Consider the following 24255-nt stretch of genomic DNA (forward strand, 5'->3'; position numbering starts at 1 on the left):
AGGCTGATTTTTAACAGCCAATTTAAAATAATTGGAGATAAATTGGTATCGATGTTCATAATGACCGATAAGTAACAAGAAATTAAAGTAATTGAAAGCCAAACATGGCACATTGGGATAAACATCAGCCCTAAAAATCAGTTGGGCTTGTATACACTTTGAGTGTGGACCGTCTTCATTTGCAGCTTTTCTGTTGTCTTTCCTGTGTTCAAATCAGAGCTACAACACTACAAATGAACCATCATATTACTGTGTACACACGAATGGGGAGTATGTATGTGTGTCATAGTACACGGACAGGTGCACCACATCCATAAATCCTGTAATACAGTGTGTATGAGCTCATAAGCTAACAGTAGCGAGAGAGAGAAACTGTACATCTGTTGCTCAGTTTTTACATGCCATGCTTTCCTACTGAGCATCATTCTTTGATGGATCTCTTGTGTCTGTGTGTGTGGCGTGTTACTACATTTGTGCGTTATTCTATATTCTCTACTCTCCTGTCTGATATAGTGGCTATTTCATAAGCTGAAGTGTTTTACAGCAGAGACATTGCCTAGCTATCACACACAGTGTGCTACAAAAAGCTGTATCTCTCTAGTCTGGGAAGTTTCATTCACTACAGCACTCACTCAGCTACAGAGGAGATTTGGCAATGCCCTCGGCCTGTTAGTCAATCAGCTGTGCCCCCACTTAATTAAATGAAGCTGTACCACAATTATTAATACACATTTCTGAAGGAAGAAACAGTTTAGCTGCAGTTTCTCTCCGTTTTTTATGTTCTAATCAAAGCTAGTTGAACATGTGCTGAGTATTTATAGCTTTCATTGTTAGTCCAATTGCTTAATTCTTTACATCTCAATATATGCCCATTGGAGTACACATAGTTTTGTCTTCTCATTTGGATATTTTTTTGATTTTAACAAGTAACACAGCTATTTTTGTATTTATAAAATAAAATTGTGTTGATTTCATATGTAGTATGTACTGTATATAATGAATAAAAAAAATTAATGGTTTTATCTGATAAGTTACGTTGGTGTAATAGCTTGATGCTCGTAATAAAACAATTAATGGTACCTGAGAAAGTTCTCCATTAAAAGCTGATATTCAAAAATGGCAGTCTCAAATAATACCAGGCACAAACAAATATGGCCAGTAAATATAAAAAAACATTAAATGCTTTTCCATCCACCTATTTCTATGTGCTTTGCAAGTTGTGCACAAAAAGACCTGAGTTGAAAGACAGAACATTTTAAAAGAAGACAGCAGGTAAACATGGCAGTGTTGAATGTGTTGAGTTTACCTTCACAACAAACAAGATCAACAGTAAATTAAACAGTTGCAGATGACAAAACAAGGATGTTCTTATCAAAAAATTGTTTTTAAAAAAAAAATGCATGTTCAAATTAGAGAAATTCGAAATAAAGGTAGCTCTGCTCTGTTCAACTGTTCAGTCTTAGACACTGTGAAACTGTCATCACAGTTTCACAGTGCTGGGAAAGTTACTTGAAAAAAAATCAATTACTCACTAAGAATTGCTAATTGAAAAGTAATTACATTACTAATACTCAGCAGGAAATGTAATACGTTACATTACTCTTAACCTTACTTTCGTTATTCAGCTGTCAACTCCATTAATCTAGCAACGAGTTTAGCCTTGTTGACTGCAAACAGCTCTCCAGAAGTCCTGACCTCAGAAACGTGGTTACTCACCCTCTAACTCTAAAAAAGGTTTGACTCCTGAATGTAAATGTAGCTGTGGCTAATATTGGCCGTATCAGCTAGCCATAACAACAAAATAATTTTGGAATTATCTGGAGTCACATTTCTCCTCTTTTGGTAGAGGCTACCGCATACCTCACACTTCAGCCACATCCCAAACCAGTCTGCCAATTTAACACAGAGAGACCAAACTGACATTAACCATTCATCAAACTCCAGGTAAAACAGCGAACGAGCCGACCCCCAAATATCAAAGTAACGGGGCGTTACTGGGATTAGTAACTGTAATGTCGTTACTGAATTTCAAATTATAATCCCTTACACTACTCGTTAATGAAAAAAGTAATCACATGACTGTAACTGTTTCTAAATAATGCGTTACTGCTCAACACTGGTCACCACATGCATGATTAAAGAGAACTATGTTCAATGATTTAATCAGAATACAACATATTGTAGCTCCTCTAAATACATCTACAGTTCTGAACCTAGAGCACTGGGTTATTTACATAATAGTATGGAAATTACTTGTGCCTTGGGCTAAAAGTAAAAACAGTGCCTCCATGCACAAACAGGGACACTGAATATTAATTTATTGACTTTAACATAAAACTATCACTGAATAATGTCATTAGTGAGACTTTTGCATACTTTGAATATTATTAACTATCCTTCTGGTCAAGAAAAGAAAAAAACAATGAGATTGAATTGTGGAAACAGAAGTCACGTAAACTTGTGTTCTCTCGTCTCCAAGTTTGATGTCAGCAGATAACAGTAACGCTTAAGCTATGTGCATCTCCCTCTAGTCTGTCTGTCTTGTTAACCTCACTGGGCAGAGCAACTCTTCTTATATCTGTGTTTTGCTTGCTTGTCAGCCAGTTCCAGGGCTGTGTTCTGAGAGTATGTGCCTGACAAAAGTAAGAGTGAAATACAACTATTATGTTTGATAAAAGCCACTGGGAAATGATGTTTATAAACTGCAGCTTGGAAAAGGTAACTTTATAGCGCAGAAACGAAATCAAATGCTTCCCGGTAGAAACCTCTGTGGGGACCAGTCCAGACAATATATGGGTACGATGGCACGATGAATTTAAAATGGTTATTAGCTAGGCATACTGGGGAATATGGATGCACATCTCTCAGTAAATAATAACCATCAAGTATTCAGCCAAGCCATAGAATAAATACCACCGCTTTAAATTAATTTGATGGCAGTTGACATGCACTATCGGTGCTGCTGCTGGGACATATCCTTTACTGTTTTGTTTTATTGTTTTGGTTGCTGCAAGGTTTCCAAGGAATGAGGAGCAGGAAAGCTGTGGTTATGAAACACTGGCACAGCTCTCTCCAACTACAAGTTGAGGCTCCAAATGATCTTGTACATAAATTAAATTTTCCCCCAGGAAAAAGATATGCTATGAGAAAGAGGTGCTATTTGGTCTGCTGTTATCCTGTGAAAATTTCTTCTGTTGTTGAAATAATTCACGTCCTTTTGTGTTGTTGCATTTGTTGTTATGTTAAAGTTGTCCTGAAAAGATGTAGAGCTGCAACAGTTAACCGATTAGTCGATCAACATATAATTAATTACTGTCCTTATCTCTGTTCATCCCCTTCCCTTATGTCTTGTTTTCTATATAATATGCTTTCCATTTGTATACATCCCTAATGTGATTGTTTTTGATTGTTTCAGAGCCCTCGAGACCAACAAATACAACCACATCACAGCCACATACTACCTGCTAGCAGAGAGGATCCTGAGGGAGAAGCAGGAGAAGGAGGTCCAGACCCGCTCATCTAGCCCCAGCAACATCAAGGCACACTTCAGGTAAAGGACAATGCAAGTTTTAAAAACAGAGTCAGATCAATAACTTGTTACAATGACACAGCAAGCATTACAACATTAAGGAGAGGGTTTGTCCTTGCCTCTCCTGGTGCTCCCGATGGCCAGTCCGACAACGAAGGGTTTTGTTGTACCTGGGTGGTGCGTGCAAAAATCTGTCTCACTTAACGTTATCTTAATCACTTAATCTACCTTTCTCTCTCTTCTTTCTTCTTCTGTTCTTTCTTTCTCTCCCTCTCGCCTGGCCAGGTGCACCACATGGTTCCACTTCCTTTATCTGTTGTTTCAAATTAAACGCCCTATGCAGAGTCTTCATCATCAAGGCACACTGTATATAGTGTATACCGTGGAAACACTGGTATGAGCAGAGAAGAAGGTAGTTGACCTATCTCGCTCCACTGCCTTACACTCCAGCCTGTCTTGCTTCAGCCAGAGTTACTCAAGACTGGGTTAGATCTCCGAAGGTTTCACTTCCACTTCTGGGTTCACCTGGTGGGTTCAGGGGCTCAGGGGAGCCAGAGTAGAGGAAATTGGGGAGGAAATAGTTAATTAATTAACTAATAAAAGATTCTTCACAATGTTTTAAATCTTAGCCTTAGTCTCTCAGTTTTTCCACCTTTATTCTAACCGAGTGTAATGTTATAAATTCTTCCAATTCCCCTGATGAGGTAAGTGATGAAGGTTTATCTCCAGTCAGTCATCATAATGCTAAAATCGAAGAAAATATATCCTATTTCATCCCTTTAGCTGTGTAAGTATTTCTTCTTTGCTTCCTTGCCAACATTGTCCCTTTTAAAAGGAAGAGGAGAGTTGGATGATGTAAAGTTATAAAAGGAAGAGTGACAGAGAGGAACAAATAAGGAAGAAAGGAATGAGGAGCAGGAAAGCTGTGGTTATGAAACACTGGCACAGCTCTCTCCAGATTTCTCTTTCTGCTCTACAGAAGGATATTGAGCATCCATATGCCTGAGAAATCCTGATGATTGAATGAATATCCAGCAGAACGCTTTACATACATCATGTGAGCAAATGGAATGCATTTGCTGAAGAGAAAGTGTTGAGACATGCCACCTGTGCTGTTGCAGCTACTGCTAAGGCCAGACACAAGAATATGTCTGCCCATAGTGGAGATTGAAACCCGAATCTTTGTGTACATAGCAACCGGTTGAGGTTCAGGTTTATTGTCATTTCCACATTTACATACATACAGGGAAACCAAATGTCATTCCTCATGGACCTCAGTGTGAACTGCCGATCTCCAGGAGAGAGTGTCAGCTGTAGCTAAGTTTTACTGCATAAAAGGTTTTCCTTTTTTATGTTGAAAACATGTAAAAGTGACAAACGCACAGAAATATTTGGTCTGCAAGAGGCCGCTGCATCTGAACCCGTGACAAAGTTGAAGAAATGTCCTACCACTGTTCAGTGGAACAATATTAGGACAGCCTGGTGTTACTGAACTCTGTTGAAATTAATCTGTAGCCTCCTGTGCTGTCATCCTTGTGCAGAAGATAGTCAACTCAAGTCAATTTTATTTATATTGCCCAATATCACAAATTTGCCTCAAGGGGTTTAACAACCTGTACAGCGTACGACACCCTGTCCTACACCCTCGAATTGGATAAGGAAAAAGCCTTTAACGGTGGAAAAGAAATGGAAGAAACCTTAGGAAGAGCAACTGAAGAGAGATTCCTCTTCTAGGATGGACAGACAGTTATAGTTGTTGTTTCTAGAGAATTGAGCACATAGTAGATTTACAGTATGGACAATCAGGATTACAAAAATATACATTGCAAGCATATATGAATCTCTCACTCTGTTAGCACAGAGAGAGAGAGAGAGAGAGAGAGACAAAGACAACATGAACACAAGGGAAAGAGAGAGAGTCAAAGAAGAGGATTGGAGTCCTGGACGATAATCAAGTGTTCATGACACAAGGGGGGAATTAGGTTCTCAGCATCTGCAATAGACAGAAAAGACCAAATTTTGTGTGATATGTGATATGTGATATGGGTGAAAAAGGCAGTCTTGGTGATGTCCTTAATGTGCTGAACAAAGGTAAAACCAAGATGCTTGGCTGTCATACTTTGAGAAATCATGCATTTGTCAAGAGTTACTGTTACTTGTTCAAACTGATGTCTCTGTCGGACCAAGCCAATGACCAGCATATTTTATTTTATCTGAATTAAGGATCGGGAAATTTTGTGACATACAGCTTTTCACAGCAGACAAGCAGGCCTCTAACCTGGTAATTTTAGAAGGGGCATCTTTTACTGCTGATTATCATCACTATAGCAGTGGAAATTAATTCCATAACTGTGAATAATTTGGCCAAAAGGTAATATATAAAGAGAGAAAAGCAGAAGGCCAAGTAAAGAGCCTTGGGATACTCCATATTTCCCATCAGAAAACATTGATGTAGTATTTTTATAGGAAACACACTGTATTCTTTCAGAAAAGACTGTGTCAGGGCCAGTCCTCAGACACCAATTTGGTTTTCCAATCTGTCTAGGAGTATACAATGATATATGGTATTAAAATCCATAATTAGATCAAGTAAGAGAAGTTTTGAGGTAGAATCTGAATCCACAGTACACCAAAATTGCTTTTGGAAATATCTGTGCTGAAAAACAAAGTTACAAAAACTACAAACTCAAATGTCTGTGTTGTCTTAACGCAACCAGCAAAAATACAGCATATAGTTTACAGGATTAGTGAGGTGAAATATTAATTTTGTATAACTGATTTGTTTTTTAATGGCACAATAAATAAGTAAACTATACAATTAACATTAAATAAATAATCAGGAAACAACCATACAAAGAATAAATAAACAAGGCAAAAAATCTGACCAAGCATTCAGTGTCAGCTCAACTTGATAGTTTTTGATACTTGAATGTCAGTGCTACAGAAAGACTTTGTGTATTACTCAAAATATGTTGAGGTTCAAAATCCTTTTCCTGGAGCAGAACCCAGTATATTGGTCAGCAGTAGCTTATTGCAGATGTATTGGTGTCTGTGTATACGATGGTCAAAAATACGATGGTTGTTTAGGAAAAATCTCTCCATTACATAGTTTTTCCACCAAAGAACACTGACATGTTGATTTCCACCCTGTAAAAAGTCCCACTTAGTACAAAGCTTCGTCACAATTCTGTAATAACCAAATTTAAGGGATTCCTATCAAAAATGCTTGTTTATATAATGCGTTTATGATGTAGAAGGAATATCTGCCGATATATCGTTAAAGGATTTTTAAATTCTCAATTAACAATACCATTATCACCCTCAAAAATTCAGCATTGGTCAGACTGTAAATTAAAGGGTAAGTCAAGGCTAAGAATCTGACAAACATCCGGGATCAAGTTTTAATGGTTGAGCTTTAGAAACTGTATAAAACCCCATAGCCAGAACAGAACCAGCAGTTATTCAGTGTTAATTGTTATCAGACAAATTTAGATGCAGGTGCAGTGGTAACAGACTCCACCACAACAAGTATCACATCACCTGTATGAAAGGTGACATGGAAGTAATGACAGGTAACTTGAGGTTCAGTTTAAGGACATTTGAAATTGAGTGGTCATTTCACTGATTTTACACATCAAGATCAAGTTAAGTTTACTTGTCACTACTCAGCCTTTGAAAACAGTTGTATATTGTCTTCTGTGGATCTGGAGGAGCTTTGTCATGTCTGAGAAAAATAACCCTCATGATGTCATAGTGATATCATCAGGATTATCTCAGCTTGCACGCCAGAGCCTTGACATTTATAACAGAAAGCCTATTTTCCAAACTGGAAACATAAAGTTTGAAAGAAGTGGGAATTTAAAAGGCAGGGAGAGTCTAACGTAAAATGCTGTTGAGCTGCACTATGGGAAATGTAGGATCTATTGTTGTGGTTCTTGACTTTTATTAGGGACTAAAAGTTAGGATATCTCTGCTTCTGTTTCTTCAATAGTGTTTCTTCAAAGTCTGAGTGCTGTGGACTAGGTTATCATTAAGGATATCTCTTAGTTTGCTCTGTTCAGCTTTCCCTCATCCTTGATCAGTTATCCTGTGCCACAGAAAAACACCCCCATGTCATGGTACTGCCACCACCACGCTTCACCGTTGGAATGGTATTAGGCAAGTGATGAGCGGTGCCTGGTTTCCTCCAGAGATTATGCATAGAATTGAGGCAAACAGTTCAATCTTGGTTTCGTCAGACCAGAGAATCTTATTTCTCACAGTCTGAGAGTCCGCTAGGGGATTTTTTGCAAACTCCAAGCGGGCTTTCATGTGTCTTTCACTGAGGAGAGGCTTCCATCTAAATCTAAAGCCCAGATTGGTGAACTGCTGCAGTGATGGCTGTCCTTCTCGAAGTTTCTCCTATTTCCAAACAGGATCTCTGGAGCTCAGCCAGAGCATCCATCAGGTTCTTTGTCACCTCTCTTACCAAGGCACTTCTCCCCCGATTGCTCAGTTTGGCTGGGCAGGCAGCCCAAGGACCTATATAGATAACTATAACTATATATAGATAACTTTTACCAAGACTCAGACCTTACTTAGCTTGCTAGGGCTGTGGCTTGTTCACAATCATTGTTAGGAAAGGCCATGTGATGGAAATTTCAAATCTTTATAAATGACTCTGACTTCTCAAACCTTACCCCAACAATCAGCAGACATGGTCTTCTCTAAACAGCCGCATAGCACTCTGAAAATTAAAATAATTGATACACACAAAGCAGGAGATGGGTATAAGAATATAGCAAAGGGTTTTCAGATAGAAGTTTCCTCAGTTTGAAATTTAATTAAGAAATGGCAGTTAACAGGAACAGTGGAGGTCAAGTTGAGGTCTGGAAGACCAAGACGACTTTCCAAGAGAACTGCTTGCAGGATTGCTAGAAAGGCAAATTAAAACCCCCCGTTTAACTCAAAATGACCTTCAGGAAGAGTTAGCAGACTCTGGAGTGGTGGTGCACTGCTCTACTGTGCAGCAGCACCTGCACGAATATGACCTTCATGGAAGAGTCATCAGTAGAAAACCTTTCCTGTGTCCTCACCACAAAATTCAGTGCCAGAAGTTTGCAAAGGGACATCTAAAAGCAAGCCTGATGCATTTTGCATTTTTTTTGATGAAATTTGAAAAAAATATTTTTTTTTATTTTTAGTAAGTAGTAAGGTTTTTTTAAAAAAAAAAAGAAGAACATGAAAAAAAAAAAAAAAAAAAAAAAAGCACACTGGGGTGGATAGATGGATCATATAGTGCCGCTGGCTGCAACACAAGCTCATAAGCTTGTGTTGCAGCCAGCGGCACAGGCAACTTTTCACTGGTGGAGGGAAGAATGGATTCAATTAAATACCAACAAAAATCACAGTGTCTACAAAAAGGCTGAGGATGAAAAGAGTATGTCTACAAAAAGATAATGATCCTAAACACACTTCAAAATCCACAATGGACTACCTCAAGAGGAGCACGCTGAAGATTTTGCCAGAAGTAAATATCAGCGAAAAGCTGTGGATAGTCCTCAAAAGAGGAGTGTATGAAAGATGGCCCAAGAAATATCATAGAACTAGAAGCCTTTTGCAAGGGAAAATGGGTGAAAATACCTCAAACAAGAAAGGGAGAATGGCTAGAAAAAAGCTTAGTGTTTAAAAGTGTTTTAAAAAGTGTTTAGAAGCTATGATACTTGCCAAAGAGGGTGTTACTAATCACTGACCCTTCAGGGTGTCCAAACTTCTGTTTTGGGCCCTTTTCCTTTTTTATTATTTTGAAAGACCTAAATATCATCGAAAATCTGTGGATAGTCCTCAGAAGAGCAGTGTATGCAAGACAGCCCTGTTCATGGAAAAATTGTCTAAAAAATGTTGACCTGTAATACCCAAACTTTTTCCTGTCACTGTATATCAATGTGATATTTCAGTTTTTCCTTTTGAATAAATTTGCAAAATTTCCAAAATTCTTTTTTTGCTTTGTCATTATGAGACATTGAGTGTAGATTGATGAGGGAAAACACACCCTCATCAATCTACACTCAATGTTGTTTTTTATGTTGCAGCATAACGTTGCAACATAACAATACTTACTGAATGCACTGTAGAAAGACCCTGATACAGGATACTGGATTGTTGCAGCTGTTATTTTAGTAGAATTAAAGCTGACAGTGATTACCTTGCTCTATGCAATTACTGTACTATCTCTGGTCATAAATACAGGTCTAGATCGCTTTGATTATACTGTAAATCCAGACATTGTCCCATCACAGTAGGAAATATACTGTATATGTGGTTACATAATGAGTAATAACACAGGCGATGATTATTCCATGGGCTGACATAATTTTTTATATTTTATATTTTATGTGTTGTTCAGAGAAATGCTTCAACCTATCAGCTTCAGGGTTTCAGTTATTATACAGACAGGGTGACATTATCTCAAACATTAGCTCAGGTATAATGGTAAATTCAGCTTTAACACCAGCTGACATTCACAGGCCTGTCTGTCTTTTCTTCCATGTCTTGGCAGACTGTGTTTAATTGGTACATTATTCACCGTCATTGAATAGAGGAGCTGTGGTGTAGTTAACAATGAAAACTGTTTGCCTTTGTACAGTAGCTTTATTCAGTGATTACAAACACTGAATAAATCACAAGCATGGACATAAATGACCTGTAATCAGAACCACATCTGTTGGGTTGATTTCCTAAAAAAACAAACAAAACAAAAAACATAGTGGAGTGTAGTTACGTCATGATTTCACTGAGGAGGTTGATGTATTCATCCCATTTGTGTCAGACAACTTGTACTGTAGTCTAACATTTGCATATTTCAGTACAACAACTTGAATACATCATTGAAGTTTCGTGTGTAATCTCCTTCCCCTGTCTTCTTTCCTCCCATGCATACTTTCTAAATTGGTCTGTATCATCTAGTTTTTATGACACTTGCTGATAACTTCGCAAGTCACGTGAGGAGGAAATAAATTGATAAACCTTGTGTTTAAAGCAGTGAAGGTTCCTGCCAGAGCAAGGATTGAAAACAAAGAATTGATGAAAAATTAAACGCCAATTTTAATCTCCTCTGTCTTGTTTGTTTTTGCAGGCAGTCCTGGCCCACCAGAGTGGATATGCACCAGGACATAGAGGACAGCTTGGCAGCATCCTCCATCTCCCATGCTGGAGGCCCCCAGTCTCCGGCTCGCAGCGCTGAGAACCTGCTCAATGGACATCGCTCTAAAGGCATGATGGAGCTGGGCAGACGAGAGGAAACACTGATGGAATCTCCAGGACTTCCAGCACAGGTACACACATACTTATCATACTTTGAGTTTTAATTTTATTCCACTGGGGAAACAAAATTCAGTAACATTTGCCTCTGTTTATTTCACTTTATTTGTTTGCAATATTTTTAAGGACAGCTACGTGATTAAAGTTGTCCTCTCAGAGTTTCTGCTGTCGAATGTACTGTACACATAACAGCCTGTTTCTAATTTATTTTAATGCATTTGGTTGTTTTTAAAAAAAAAAAAAAATCCCACTCCAGGGAGCCTGTGCTGCCACCTCAGGCCCTGCTCTTGGCTCTGGTTCTGGGACCATCAGGGCCCCCAGTCCCTCCACCTCAGCAGCAGCCAAGCAGCGAACTTGCCTTTTCAGGTCTGATCCAATGGGATTTGTTTTTATTGAAGTTTCATGTGTGAAGTTGTTTTGTTGTTTTTTTGTTTTGTTTTGTTTTTTTTTTAATTTAAGTATTTTTCAAGTCCATTGTCACTGAAAAAAAAAATGAAGTATCTGTTTTTATTGGTACAACTAAGGATTATTTTCATTATGTTCATTATTGATTATTTTTTTCTATTGATCAAATTTTAGTCCGCAGAAAATTTCAAAAAATCGTAGCTTAATATGACATCTCAAAGATTTAAGGAATATATTGAGTAAATATTCATATTTAGGAAGCTGGAACCTGCTGAAAGAGAATTTTTGACAATTGTCACTTAATAAATAATTGCAGTGATTCAGTTGATCTACTAAGCGATTAATCGACTAATCATTTCAGCTCTAGGTACAAGGTTTGGAACCCAAGTAGGTATTTACAGGTCTATACAATCCTTTAAAACTTGAAACTGCGTGGGTCTGTGTTGCTGACAAAGAGTATATATGCTTTATGATCCTGTTCTGCTACAATAAAAAATTTAATGTCTGATTGTTTCTCAGGGTCGAGGAGGATGAGGAGGAGGAGGAAGAGCAGGAGCCGTCTCCCCTCCCAACCCAGGTGATCCTGCGTCGTAAACCTCCCTCCATCACCAACCGCCTCACCTCCAGGAAGAGTGCCCCGGTGCTCAACCAGATCTTCGAGGAGGAAGGGGAGTCTGACGACGACTTCGACATGGACGAGGGTCTGCCACCCAAACTCAGCCGTCTCAAGATGAACATGGCCGGGAACGCCACCAGTCTGAGCTCTGGGGCCAGCTCCTCCTCGTCCCCAGGGTCCACACAGAAGCGCTACCACCGACGTAAGAGCCAGGGGAGGGGGTCGTCGTGTTCCAGCTCCGAGACCAGCGACGACGACTCAGAGAGCCACCGGAGACGTCTGGATAAGGACTCGGGCTTTGGTTACGGCTGGAACAGAAGGGACAGCAGTGAAGGGCCACCCGGCAGTTCGGGGGGTAATGGGGGGGGGAGCAGCTCGGGGCAGGGAAAGCCTCCCGGAGAGGGAGGGGGCAACTCTGGTCCAGACCGGGGGAGTCCACCTGGAGGGGGTGGGAATGGAGGTGGAGGGGGTGGCGGTGGTGGAGGAGGGAGTGGCGGAGGAGGAGGGGGTAATAAAGGACAAGACAGCCCCTCCAGTTGTTGTAACAACAGTAGCACTACTAACCCCTCCTTCAACTCTCTGTCCCGCTCCTCCCGCACAGTGAGCCGCAGCACTGAGCTGGTGGAGAGTCTGAAGCTGATGAGTCTGTGCCTCAGCTCCCAGCTGCAGCACCACCGCGCAGGGCGGGGGGGTCGAGGTGGGGGGGCTGGAGGAGGTGATGGGGGGAAGTTAATCATAGACCCTCGGAGTCTCTCAGGAGGGAGTGTGAAAATCCAGGAGAAATCAGCCTGGAGGATGTGCATCGGCTCCACCGGGAGCCTGGACACCATCACCCTGCCCACCGCAACTGCCCTGCCTCGCACCCACTCCGCCCACCACCACCACCACCACCACCGCAAAACAGCGTTGCACGACCCCCCCGGCCTGCAGGTGGGGCCGGGTGACCGGAACGCTCACAGCAATCTGAGCGCTTTGAAAAACGGCATGCTTCAACTACCTCTGTGTGAGAAGACCATCTCTGTTAACATCCAGCGCAGCGGAGGCTCCAGGGATGGCCTGCTCTGTACCTCAGCTCCAGCCAGCTGCTGCCAGGTCATCTGAAGCTCTGACCCTCAGCTGAAAACCATCCTGCTCACTCCTTCATCTCTCTCGCAGCCCTTCCTCTTTTCTGACCTCTTCATCTCCTTCAGATCATTTATTGAACACACTACTCCACCTTTGGACGTTGTTGTCTTGTGTTTAGCTGTAGCAGATAGCTGACCTCACCTCACATCACCTCAACATCAACACACCTGCCTTCTGCTGTTGTCTTAAAGTCTTGTTTTGTCTCTGAGCTCTGCATTGCTCCACTTCTCCTCACTGTCACTTTGTTTTATTTGACCTGTGCTGATACTTTAACCATTTATTGGTGTTTTTTCAATTTTTTTCATTTTATCCTTCTTTTTATTCCCTCAACTGCTCTTCAGATTAGTGGAACTAATTTTTTTTTTTATTCTTAATAAGAACATGCTGGTTTTAGAGCATCTTACACTGTGGAAGGTTTGATTTGATGGTAGCTAGAGTCAGGATCGGAGACACAGTGGTAGAAGTCCAGCACTGGGGCCAGTGGGAAGGGAAAAAAACAGAGTCAAAATGAGAATTAAGTTGTAGTTTTTCCCCCAAAAAACATAATATTGCGAGAAAAGTTCTATTTTTTGCAGGAAAGGTCGGAACTATTTTGAGATGAAGTCATAAATTTACAAGAAAAAGAAATAATATTATGACATAAAACTGTATTTTTACAAAAATATTTGTAATATTTCAAGATGAGGTCATAAATGTACAATCAAAGTCATATTTTGAAAATCGACATTTTGGGAAAAAAGTGATGCTATTTTGAGATTAGAGTTATTACTTTAGACAAAGTCATTTCAAGAGTAAAGATTTCCAGGTGACACTTTTCTTCTGAAATTACAATTTATTCTCATCATCCACTCTGCTGCTGTCTGCCCTCCCTCTCCCTGCTCCTTTACACTCCTGTGAGTCACCCATGGCGACGTCTTCCAGCAGCTAATATTCGATTGAAGCGTCAGTGTGAGAGGAGCAGTAGATCAGAGGCGCGTTCACGTATTGATTGACAGCTGTGAGCTCCCAGCCCTGACTTTGGCCTTCTCTGATTGGTTAGAAGACTTTAGCGGGAATATCTCTGCTGTTACTGCTGCCAGGATGTTCAATGAGCCTGGGTCACAGAAGCCTTTGACAGCAGCTCTTCCCATTAAGGCTTGTTTTGGAGCATATTTCAATAACACAATATTAGAAAACTGTTACACACTGTAGCTTTAATAAAATCACTCTTAAGATTATAACTTTTTTCTTGAAATATCCTGAGACATATTTGTAAAACTACGGCTTTCTTGTAATAGGATTTTCTCCCCAAATTATAACATTATTCTTAAATTAATATGGCTTTTTCTTAAAGAATTACACCTTAGTTTTGTAATTCTTCTTAATTCTTTAATTATGACTTCATTCTTGTAGTATTGACTTATTATTAACTTAATTCTCATCAGATTACTTCTTTCTCAAAAACTCAAATTTTTTTTTTCCATCTTACCAATGATCCTAATATTCTGCTGTACTTAGCAGTAGGTGGTCGTAGTGCACAGTAGTTTAAAAAACAAGCACTTGAAACGAACTGTTAGAGTAGTTCCAGTGCCGTACAGAAGCAGGCAGCTGAGAGGAGGAGGAAAGCCCAGATCTCCAAGTTAACAGACCACACTAGCACTCCTGTGAACAACATACTTCCCTCCCTCCTTCTCCTCTAACCCCTGGTCTCTCTGAGTGTTAGCTAGCGAGATGCTGGATTCAGGATACTTTGACCACTTCTGTTGGTGAAGGGAAGAGGAAAGGTTTTAATTTGAGTGACCTGTTACTCCTGTCTGGACTCCATATTGCACTCAATCTGTTTTATGTTGTTGTTTTTTTGTTTTTGTTTTTAAAAAATATAATTTTACTAGTATGAATTTAGCTCAATTCACTCACATTACTTGCAACAAATTGTTGGTCACAACCCTTTAAATTTGGACAGGTGTCTCTTTAGGGAGGCAACACAGTTGAGCTTTTAAATTGGAAAGCAAAAGAAAAACTGGTGATGTATTGAATTGTGTGCACTCTTCTGTTGCAGCAAACGGGTGATTCTGTTGACTGTAGCATCAATGCTCATCTCCACCAAGTTTGGAAATGTTACTGCTGTCCATATATTTAAAAATGAGGTATTATTTTTTTATTCATGACATTGCGTTGCTGTAGTTGCTGTTATAGAATATTTGTTGTCTGACTCTGGAAACACAAACACACTACGAATACCCAAGTAGTTTGTTCTAATTTGACCTCTGCTAGCTTCTTTTAGTCCCACCTGCACTCACATGTCACCCAAAACTCAATGCACATGTGGGTGCAGTGTGTTGACTCATATGTTGAGTATGTATATACAGTATGTTTAAAAGTAAAGTTTATTTTTTAAAACGTGTACATTATTTGAGCGATCTGCTGTTTTAGAATGTTGACGGGGGCATGTGTGAAGTCTCATTGGTTAAAAGTATGGGCACCAGGTAAATCAGTAGGAGCTCACCTGTGCAGGAGAAAACGCTCATGACTTGCAGCCGTAACGGAGCTGGCCAAGAGATGAACAAATGCAAGAGAGGAAAGGGGAAATGGGGAGATTCTTTAAGGGCATTGGCAATAAGCTATACTGTGTGTTGCAGCTATCTGTACAGAAACATTCTTCATTAGTTTCATTTTTTTAAATCCAAACTTGTGCAGCCTTACAATGGCCACATTGGACTGAAAAGAAAAAAAAAAGGAAAGCTGTGTTTTAAATATTTTTTTTTCACTCTATGGTTCTTGTCCGAGTTTCCTTTTTGAAAACCAAATGTAAATAGAGTTGTAAATATGGTGCTCTTTCTCTCTATCTAGAACAGCGGAGTGAACCTTTTGGTGCATAGCTGTACAGTAATCTAGCCTTATGATAATTAGTAATACTGTATGGATGTCTCAGCTAAAAATAAAGCCGTGTGAGAAAAAAGACACGATTCTATTCATAGTCAGGTCTCTTTGACTGTTGTCTTACTCAGCTGTGTCCAGGTGAATGACGTGCATGTGTTTCAATGTTTTACATTCAATGACACTGAGAGGAGAGAGAGTCAGCTGCAGAAATGTTATTGGACCAAAAAGCAACAGAAGAAGAAGAGAAAGAAAAAAAGATGAGTTGGAACTGGCAAGAATATTCAGTGTATTAATCCGTAGTTGATACCTGTTGTCAGATGTTACATATAGCTATGGTAATATCCAAAAATAAAATGTGGAATACTGTCTCATATGTGTCTTCTGAGTCTTTCTTGTTAGATTTGGATCCAACTGGGTGAGAATGACTGTTGACTTTTTTAGCAAACTATTGCCTGCTTCCGCACCCAGCAGACACAGAGCAATATTAGCATTTTGTTAGCTCTAGCGTTTGTGTCCACCTGATAAATGTTAGTCCAATATTCACTCTTAGTCTCCACCAACTCCTGAGAAAGATATTTGACTCACCAGCTATAACTAGAGATGAGAATGGTGAGACTGGGCTAAAAAAGTAAAGTTGTGGGCCAGACAATCAAAATGATTAGCTGAAAGAGGTTAGAATGAGGGAAACTGCAGAGTTGGCTGATAAGTCACTGTGGGTTCATCACTACAAGTGAGCCCTTTGACATAAAAGTCATATGATCCATCTATATATAAATAAAAAAAGATTACTGCAGCATTAAACCACGAAATTCATCTTTGACCAGTGAGCTTGAGATACAGTTAGCCATGCAGGTCATAGACCGGAGGCTATGACCCAGGTCATTGAAAGTGCTGAAAAGCAGTTACTGGTGATTGATGTGCTACATGACACTGAGGAGGTTTACTCTCGAAGCTTGGCACACGCAGCTCTCGGTCTCGCCGATCAAATTACCCACAAGCTTCCAGAAGCTCCAAGTTTATTCAGAGCGGTTATTTCTATGAATGTGTCTCTTACTTTCTTCACACAAACGCTGTGGAGCTTCAAGCAGGAACTAACACTGGTTAGACTGATGGTGTGAAGCATGTTTCAGGCCTCCAGCAGTAAAATCTAATAAGAGTAAAAACATACAGCAGGTACAGCTGGACACATTTCATTTCTTTGTTTATAGGTTTACATAGAGTTCCTTAGGTTTCCATCTACTTTATTCTCCACAACAATTTCGATAGATTTTACCAGAGGACTGTGAGCATATAAAAACAAATATTGAGACAGGCATTGCATTTCAAGTCACCGGGGGTGTTACAAAAACACATGGCTTAAAACTTAGTCATATTTATCTACACTGGAAGTAACAAACTGAGGTTATGTAATCAACATTTTGTCATCACAATCTCTTTGATATGGAAGCAAAGAAAGGCCATAACTTGTATCTGATAAGCAACTCATGTCACTGAGATTGAATCACTGCTAAATACTTAATGATGAAACTTAAATTCCACTAAATGTATGGCATTAAGCATTTTACTTTGCAAACAATCCATGTGAATGTAAATGGTTTGAATTCCCAGAAGGCAATTTCAAGTTTTGCTTCATTTAAAACTTTTTTCAGGTTCACAAATTCAGTAGAAAACTAAACAGTCCAATTAAACAAAAAAACCCCCAAAACTTGAAATCACATTTTTGAAGTTTCACCACATGAAAGCAGGAAATGACCATCTAAATACAGACAGATAGTTCTCAAAGTAAAATATTTCACTGCTATATGGTATGTAACTGTTTAACATTAAGTGTTTAAATAATTGTGAAATGTAACCACTACTATTGGGTTGCTCGTAAGATTCTAATCTTTATGTCCATTCTCAGAGCACAGAACTCAAGTCTTCCAGTTACAAGCTGCTATAATACTGAAAGACATTCAGCATCAGTTATTATCCTGTAATTTAAGCAGGCAGGTTATTAGGCAGAGGCTTTGGTGAAGTGTGTTTACTGGGTATAAAGTACACCATCATTCTGTAAGGTTAGAACTTATTAGTAATCATAATTGTAGGTGGACAACTTTAAAATTTGCATAAATCTCAAACCACATTACTGACTGACCCCAGCCAAAAGGGACTGAAGAACAGAACAAACCTATAACAGAAAACTACTTTAAGTCTTGGATATAAAAGCAATATTGGCTACAGCATATTAAGACATAATACAGCATTCCTCTGTGATTTCAACACACGGCTTTTACCAATTTTATTCCATTTATCCCATGTTTACACCATGCCAAAATAAAACCTCATTACAGTACATCTCATTTAGAGACCAATATAATACATCTGCTACACAGCTGTGGACCTTAAACCGTCATCTGCCTTTCAGCTCTTGGAATAGTAAACCACTGTTTGACCCATTTTTGCCATAAACTCCTGCGAAGCTGTGAAGATATTAGATATTAAAGATATTTAGATATTAAATAAAAAACACACCTGTGCATGAAAACCAGCCACACAAACTCCAAAAATAATGTTGTTTTGTTACAAGACATACATTTGAATTTGTGTAAGCTTGTCAATGTAATCAACAGTACGATCTGTTAAATCTGTGTGAAGCAGCGGTTAGATGTCCGTCAGTATTTGTATGCTCTCCTCTCCTCCTCACTGCACCATCTTATTGAGCTCCGAGGCTTCAAGCATTTTCTGAAAAAAGATGACAAACAGCAACACATTCATGTTAACTTATTTCGATGCAGAAAGGCGCAGTGCAGTACTCTATATATATATGTGTGTGTGTGTGTGTGTGTGTGTGTGTGTGTGTGTGTGTGTGTGTGTGTGTGTGTGTGTGTGTGTGTGTGTGTGTGTTGGGTGTGTGGGGCGGGGGGAATAGCACAATGCAGGTTCCACATTAAGATGTATAATAATTATAAGACTAATAATAATGTCACCTTACAGCTTTTTGGACAATCATTGTATCATTAATAATAAAACCATAGCAAGTTAACTGGCAACATCACTAAAAAGGAGCCTGACAGGGCAAAAAGACGAGCAGTCGTATGATCAGACAGGTTCTAAACAAACTCAGACTTATTTGGAATAGAAAAAGTTTTGGTAAAATTTCTGTATAGTAAACATCCATCACAGTTTACAGACCAACTTCCTGGCTGGACTTTACTCTGACATATAATACCAATCGTGTTTCTTGTGCCGTCAGCACTTACTTTCAGTAGAACAATATGAGGGCCTTTGTATGCTTCAAAGGAACAGTGTATGAATAATGTTCCTCTGACCGTAAAATCCGCGGACACTGTCCAATTTCTGTAACTTTTTCAAACAATCTGACAACCCTGCCCAACTTATGCAACAATTTATTTTACAACTGGTAAAAGTGCAACCCACAACACGTATGAGAAACTGTCTGGAAGTGTGTGCTGTTATCTTCATTCATACGTTTAATTGCATCGAGACTACAAACACACGCACAAGGCACGGAGTTGTTGGAGAGAGATCAGGAATGGAGTGTGATGAAGCCCGGTGAAGGCTATGGTGGCAGGCTTTTCACGCCACCTCCAAGTGACTTCACACACTTTTGCCTTTAGACTAGTTGGATGAACTAGCATACCGAGGCCTCATAATCATAACCAAAATGAGGCCTCATAATCATAACCAAAATGACAGCCAGTACCATAGAAATAGGACCCAAGTTGTCCTTTAACCAAGAATGTCAGGACCAGAATCACAGTCATCTAGCTATGCATTTAGTTTTGGTTTTATTTACCCACAATTTGAGATATCCACCAATTAGATTTATTCTTATAACAGAGATGAACAGAGTTTTGTTTGTAGTGCTCAAAGCAGTGAAACATGAATGACATACAGTGCAAGAAAATCTAAACAACATCTCTTTCCATAAACTGTCAGGGTTACTCTGGATTATCCACTGTGGACACTTTTCTTTGGAATTAATTTCAAACTACGAAATGGTAATTTGGAAAACATTAAACGGAAACATTTCTGGTGAGCCACTTGCTGTGAAGTACAACAGTTGAGATATATTTGAATTGAAAAGTAAATGCACGTGGAAAAATCCATAAATTGCATCATAAATAATGAGTTTTGTTTTCCATTTCCTAAAGCCTGCACACAGTCTGCCCCTGAGGATACTGCAGGGTGTCATACAAACTCCAGCAAAGCAAACGCTTCACTGGCTGGTGTTAGCTGTTTCATAAGTTGCCCAAAGGCCGGGTGTTTTTCTCTGTGTCCCAAAATGACATTTAGTCCTGAGCAGTGAGGGATGCGGACTTTTAAAAATAGTATTAAATGGGAGCAGGAAAGCAGCTTGCAGCAAGCTCTGCGGAGGCCTGGACAGTCTCCTGCAGATGGAGTCTGTCAGGGATGGAGGACTGGCTCTGGATCATACAGAGACATACAGGAATGGCAGGCAGGTATTGCTTGCACTGCTCTGCTGACAGTACATATATCAGCGAGGATCATGCGTCGTCAGAGGCAGGACATCAGAGTTCATTGAATTGTTGCTGGCTGGAGTTACACTTTAAGCCAAAACCTGATCCTGATAAACAGATGTGATCTTTTCACTGCTTTCCAAACAACAGAAGTCCCTCTCCTGGGATTTTTCCACAAGGCCTGACAGGGCTGGAAAGAGCAGGTCTATATGCAAAACTAAAGGATGTACCTAAATGGAGATGTACTGTAAAGACGGTTTTTGGTTCCAGTTGACCTTGATGCTTGTCCAACAGTTCTTGGTTGCTCTTTAATAAATTACAGCGTAAAACTTAGAAGAAACCCTTTTTCCCTTGATGCTGATCTTGGCAGTTACTTTTTAATCAATTAGTTCCTCCATGCGTCTGGCAAGAAGCAAAGCAGGCAAAATTACATCCGAGGTTAGGAAGCGTCGGAGGTCACTGAAATATCTGACCCACAGTCTGAGCGGTGGCGGGTTTGTCCTGAGGCCGTCGTTTAGCTTCAGAGCTGAGTCCTCAGCAGCAACAGAGGGATAAAACACAAACTGACTCTGTCACGAACATAAAGCTGCAATAAAATCCTTTCTATAATCTGCCAAGAAAGAAACCATAGAATTAATGAATTTCAATATCCAGACAGTTCATGAACTGGGCATCTACAACCAGGATTCATACTGTTTTGAGTGATTTTTGGCTGATGAACTTTTTAAAAAAGGGACAGCAAAGGTGGAAATAGGGATGGACCAGTAACTGATCTAACTGTATATCTCTAGACAAATACAACAACCAGGATTCAGTATAGTTTTAGTTAGTGGTATCACAATAACTGTCAAAGAGCACAAGCTGGAACGTCCACCTGTGGTGTGGAAACAGTGCAATGGTGGAAGCTGGAGAAAGCATAAGCAGCTAGTATGACATTTATTTGGACTTTTCATTGATTATTACATTTCAGCTGTATTTCACCTCCAAATAAGGTGCACATACAGTATATTGTTATGAGGATAGTTTACGTCTTTGCATGTTTGTTGAAGGGGTTTTTTGGGGGAATATTACCTTATCCAAACTGTGACTCTAAGGACAGAGGGTGTCATATGCTGTATAGATTTCAAAGCTCCTTGAGGCATTTGTGATTTTAGACTAAATAAACAAAACAATTATCAGTTCCAGCCCTACTAAAAAGTGGCCATGATAAAGGTGGAATAATCTCCATGCCTTTCCCCAACGGACACAACCTGTAGTTTTCACTAGCTACGGTATTTTTCAAAATTCACACAGGTTGTTTTGGATGATATCTGTCCACAGGCCTGTCTCTGAAACCAGAGCCACGCTCTGCTCAACATGTCCTACTAATTGTCCTGATATGTCAGTAATGATCAGAGAGAGAGAAAGCAGAGCACGCACACATACATTCTTGTACTCCTGTCTTTGTGAGGACACTCGTTGACACAATGCATTCCCTAGCCCCTTTCCCTGACCTTAACCATCACAACTAAATACCTAATCCCATCCCTTACCCTAACCCTAACCAAGTCTTAACCCTCAAACAGCCATTTTAATGTGTGAGGACCAGCCAAAATGTCCTCACTTTCCTAAAATGTCCTCACTCCATACTGTCTATAGATAGAAGTACACACACACACACACACACACACACACACACACACACACACACACACACACACACACACACACACACACACACACACACACACACACACACACACACACACAAACAAAGTCATTAAAATGAACATATCAGAGTTTAGTTTCTATAATGTTAACACAGATACACACACCCACAAAGCTGTACATGCACATGCACACATGAGTTGCCCCCATACAGGTGTGGAGCCTACTCACTGTGATCACCGTACTCTATATCAGGATTACTAAGACTACAGGCTAAACAATGAGAGTGATTCTTCTGTAAGGTCTGTACATGTGTGGGTCTTACAACTCCTCACCAATGACTTGTCATTTTCTGAGGTGTCAAGAAATCTTTGTGCGCACATGTTTCATACGTGAGTTGTTATTAGTTTGAGTTATTAACTATTTGTTAAAAAATCTGCGTGTGCAAGAGACATATTACACTGCTAACCTGTAATAACTTGTCCAAGTCTTTGCTGTAGTTATGAAATGTGTAGCATGAAGGGTGTGAATGTGTGGCCATCATGCATGGATCTGCTCTGCTGAGTCTTCATCCCTGTATGACTGCTGTCTCTGTCTGATAGAGGCCTCTGAGCCTTATGTGTCCGAATGGTGGATTATTCCTTCAACACAAGTCTCAGCCTCAGTACAGACTTGGCTTTCATTCTAAACTCAGATGATGGCAAAAGCCTCTAACTGATGTACAGAGCTGACATCCTTGGACTCCTTTTTCATTTGACCTGATTATTTTTGACCTTGATTATTTTCATTATCAGTTAATCTGCTAATTATTTTCTTGATCCATTGATTATTTGATAGAATAATATCAGAAAATAGATTTTGTTTTTATTTTCAAAAAGCCCGAAGTCATATCATCAAATTACTTATTTTGTCTGAGTCTCAATCTAAAATCAAAGGATATTCAATTTATTATCACATAAGAAAAAGAAGAGTAGTAAATTCTCGCAGTTCAGAAGCTGGAAACAGTGGAGGTTTTGCTTAAAAAGTCACGATTACAAAATTAAAAGATTATCAAAATATTTTACGTTTATTTTTCTGTTCATCGACTAATTGAGTTATCAACTAACTGTATTAGCTCTCCATACTTGCCTTGCACTGGCTAAAATCAAGTTTGTTTGTCCAGCCAAATACTGAATACGAAAATCCAGAACCAGCCCAAGCACTCTAATAGCCCATTTCCACTGCTGTAACCTAATCAAAGATAATGTAACATGTAACCATTGTCACAAGTTTGTTTCCACTATTCTCTGCCTGCTCTGAAGATAAGCTCCTGCTCAGGAGATGATACTAAAAACAATTTCCAGGTTCTTTCAGGGGTTTCCAGCAGTGCTGTTGTTTTTGAATGGTCAGGTAGATGTGACGTTGCATCACGACGATAACTACAAACAAACAAAGCAGTGACCAACATTTTACTAAAGCATCTTTATCAACCAGGATAACCAAAAGAACAACGACGGTGAACACTTGGACAAATTAAGACCTCCAGGTCCCCATTAATGTTTGGGGAGAGAGGGAGGCAACAAGAAACAAACAAATGGACCAGAGGATTTCTCCGTGTCTTGCAGAAATGGAGATACAACACACAGCCAAACAGTGCAGAGAAAAAAAAAAAAAACAAGCCATTGACTTTGCCCACCCCCCCAGCGGCCTGGATTCTTCAATGCCACATAAATTTGTGTCTTATGATAAATGTGAAGGAAAATCAATAACAATATCAGTGCTACTTTTTACACTGACAGTCCCACAGTCGCTTACTTCATTTCCCGTCCAACCTGCACAAAAAGACAGTCGACAGTCCCACTTTTGCTGTTTTAATATCCAAAAAGTACAATGTAAACTCTCAAAGAACCCAGTACCAAAGCTTCACAAGGTTCTTAAAAGTTCAACTCATGGGAAGCCCTGCGTTAAAGGTTGTTAAGTTGATTCAATTCAATTCAATTATATTTATAAAGCACCAAATCAAAACATACATTATCTCAAGGCACTTTACAGAGTATGGTCAAGACCTTATAATATTATAAGGAAACAGTTCCCACCATGAAGATTAAAGTTGATGTTATATGGAAACATTTGTTTTTTCCCTGCCTTAAGTGCCATAAACCACATCAACAGCAATGACAGAAAACTCACACCAGCATCACTGGTGTTTACACACCTTTTCCCTGGTCACAGAGATCACTTTATTACAACAGAATTCACTTCGGCCAAAACTTTACTGCCTTTACCATAAAACAAACAACTCTCAATGCTCT

At 39.6% G+C, this 24255-nt stretch overlaps 2 protein-coding genes across 7 annotated transcripts in view; one reads left to right on the plus strand and one right to left on the minus strand.

Moving 5' to 3' along the window:
• snrka (SNF related kinase a) overlaps positions 1-16187 on the plus strand; it is a 65654-nt gene extending 49467 nt beyond the window's left edge. Inside the window, exons 5-8 of the mRNA XM_040117135.1 lie at positions 3416-3550; positions 10644-10842; positions 11085-11194; positions 11753-16187. Of these exons, the coding sequence (XP_039973069.1) occupies positions 3416-3550; positions 10644-10842; positions 11085-11194; positions 11753-12950 (1642 nt within the window). The 3' untranslated portion in view covers positions 12951-16187. The remainder of the gene's footprint in view (positions 1-3415; positions 3551-10643; positions 10843-11084; positions 11195-11752) is intronic.
• A 1897-nt stretch (positions 16188-18084) lies between these two features.
• The window catches only part of ano10a (anoctamin 10a), a 45086-nt gene continuing 38915 nt past the window's right edge, over positions 18085-24255 (minus strand). For 5 of the 6 annotated variants that reach the window (XM_040117144.1, XM_040117143.1, XM_040117142.1 and 2 more), the window contains one exon: positions 18085-18557. In XM_040117144.1, coding sequence (XP_039973078.1) covers positions 18488-18557 — 70 coding nt within the window. In that variant the 3' untranslated portion in view covers positions 18085-18487. Of the gene's footprint in view, positions 18558-20880; positions 20928-24255 lie in introns of those variants that run through there. The other variant, XM_040117146.1, reaches the window with a different exon arrangement.

This window comes from Xiphias gladius, chromosome 22 (genome assembly GCF_016859285.1).
Source record: "Xiphias gladius isolate SHS-SW01 ecotype Sanya breed wild chromosome 22, ASM1685928v1, whole genome shotgun sequence".
Taxonomy (NCBI): Eukaryota; Metazoa; Chordata; class Actinopteri; order Istiophoriformes; family Xiphiidae; genus Xiphias; species Xiphias gladius.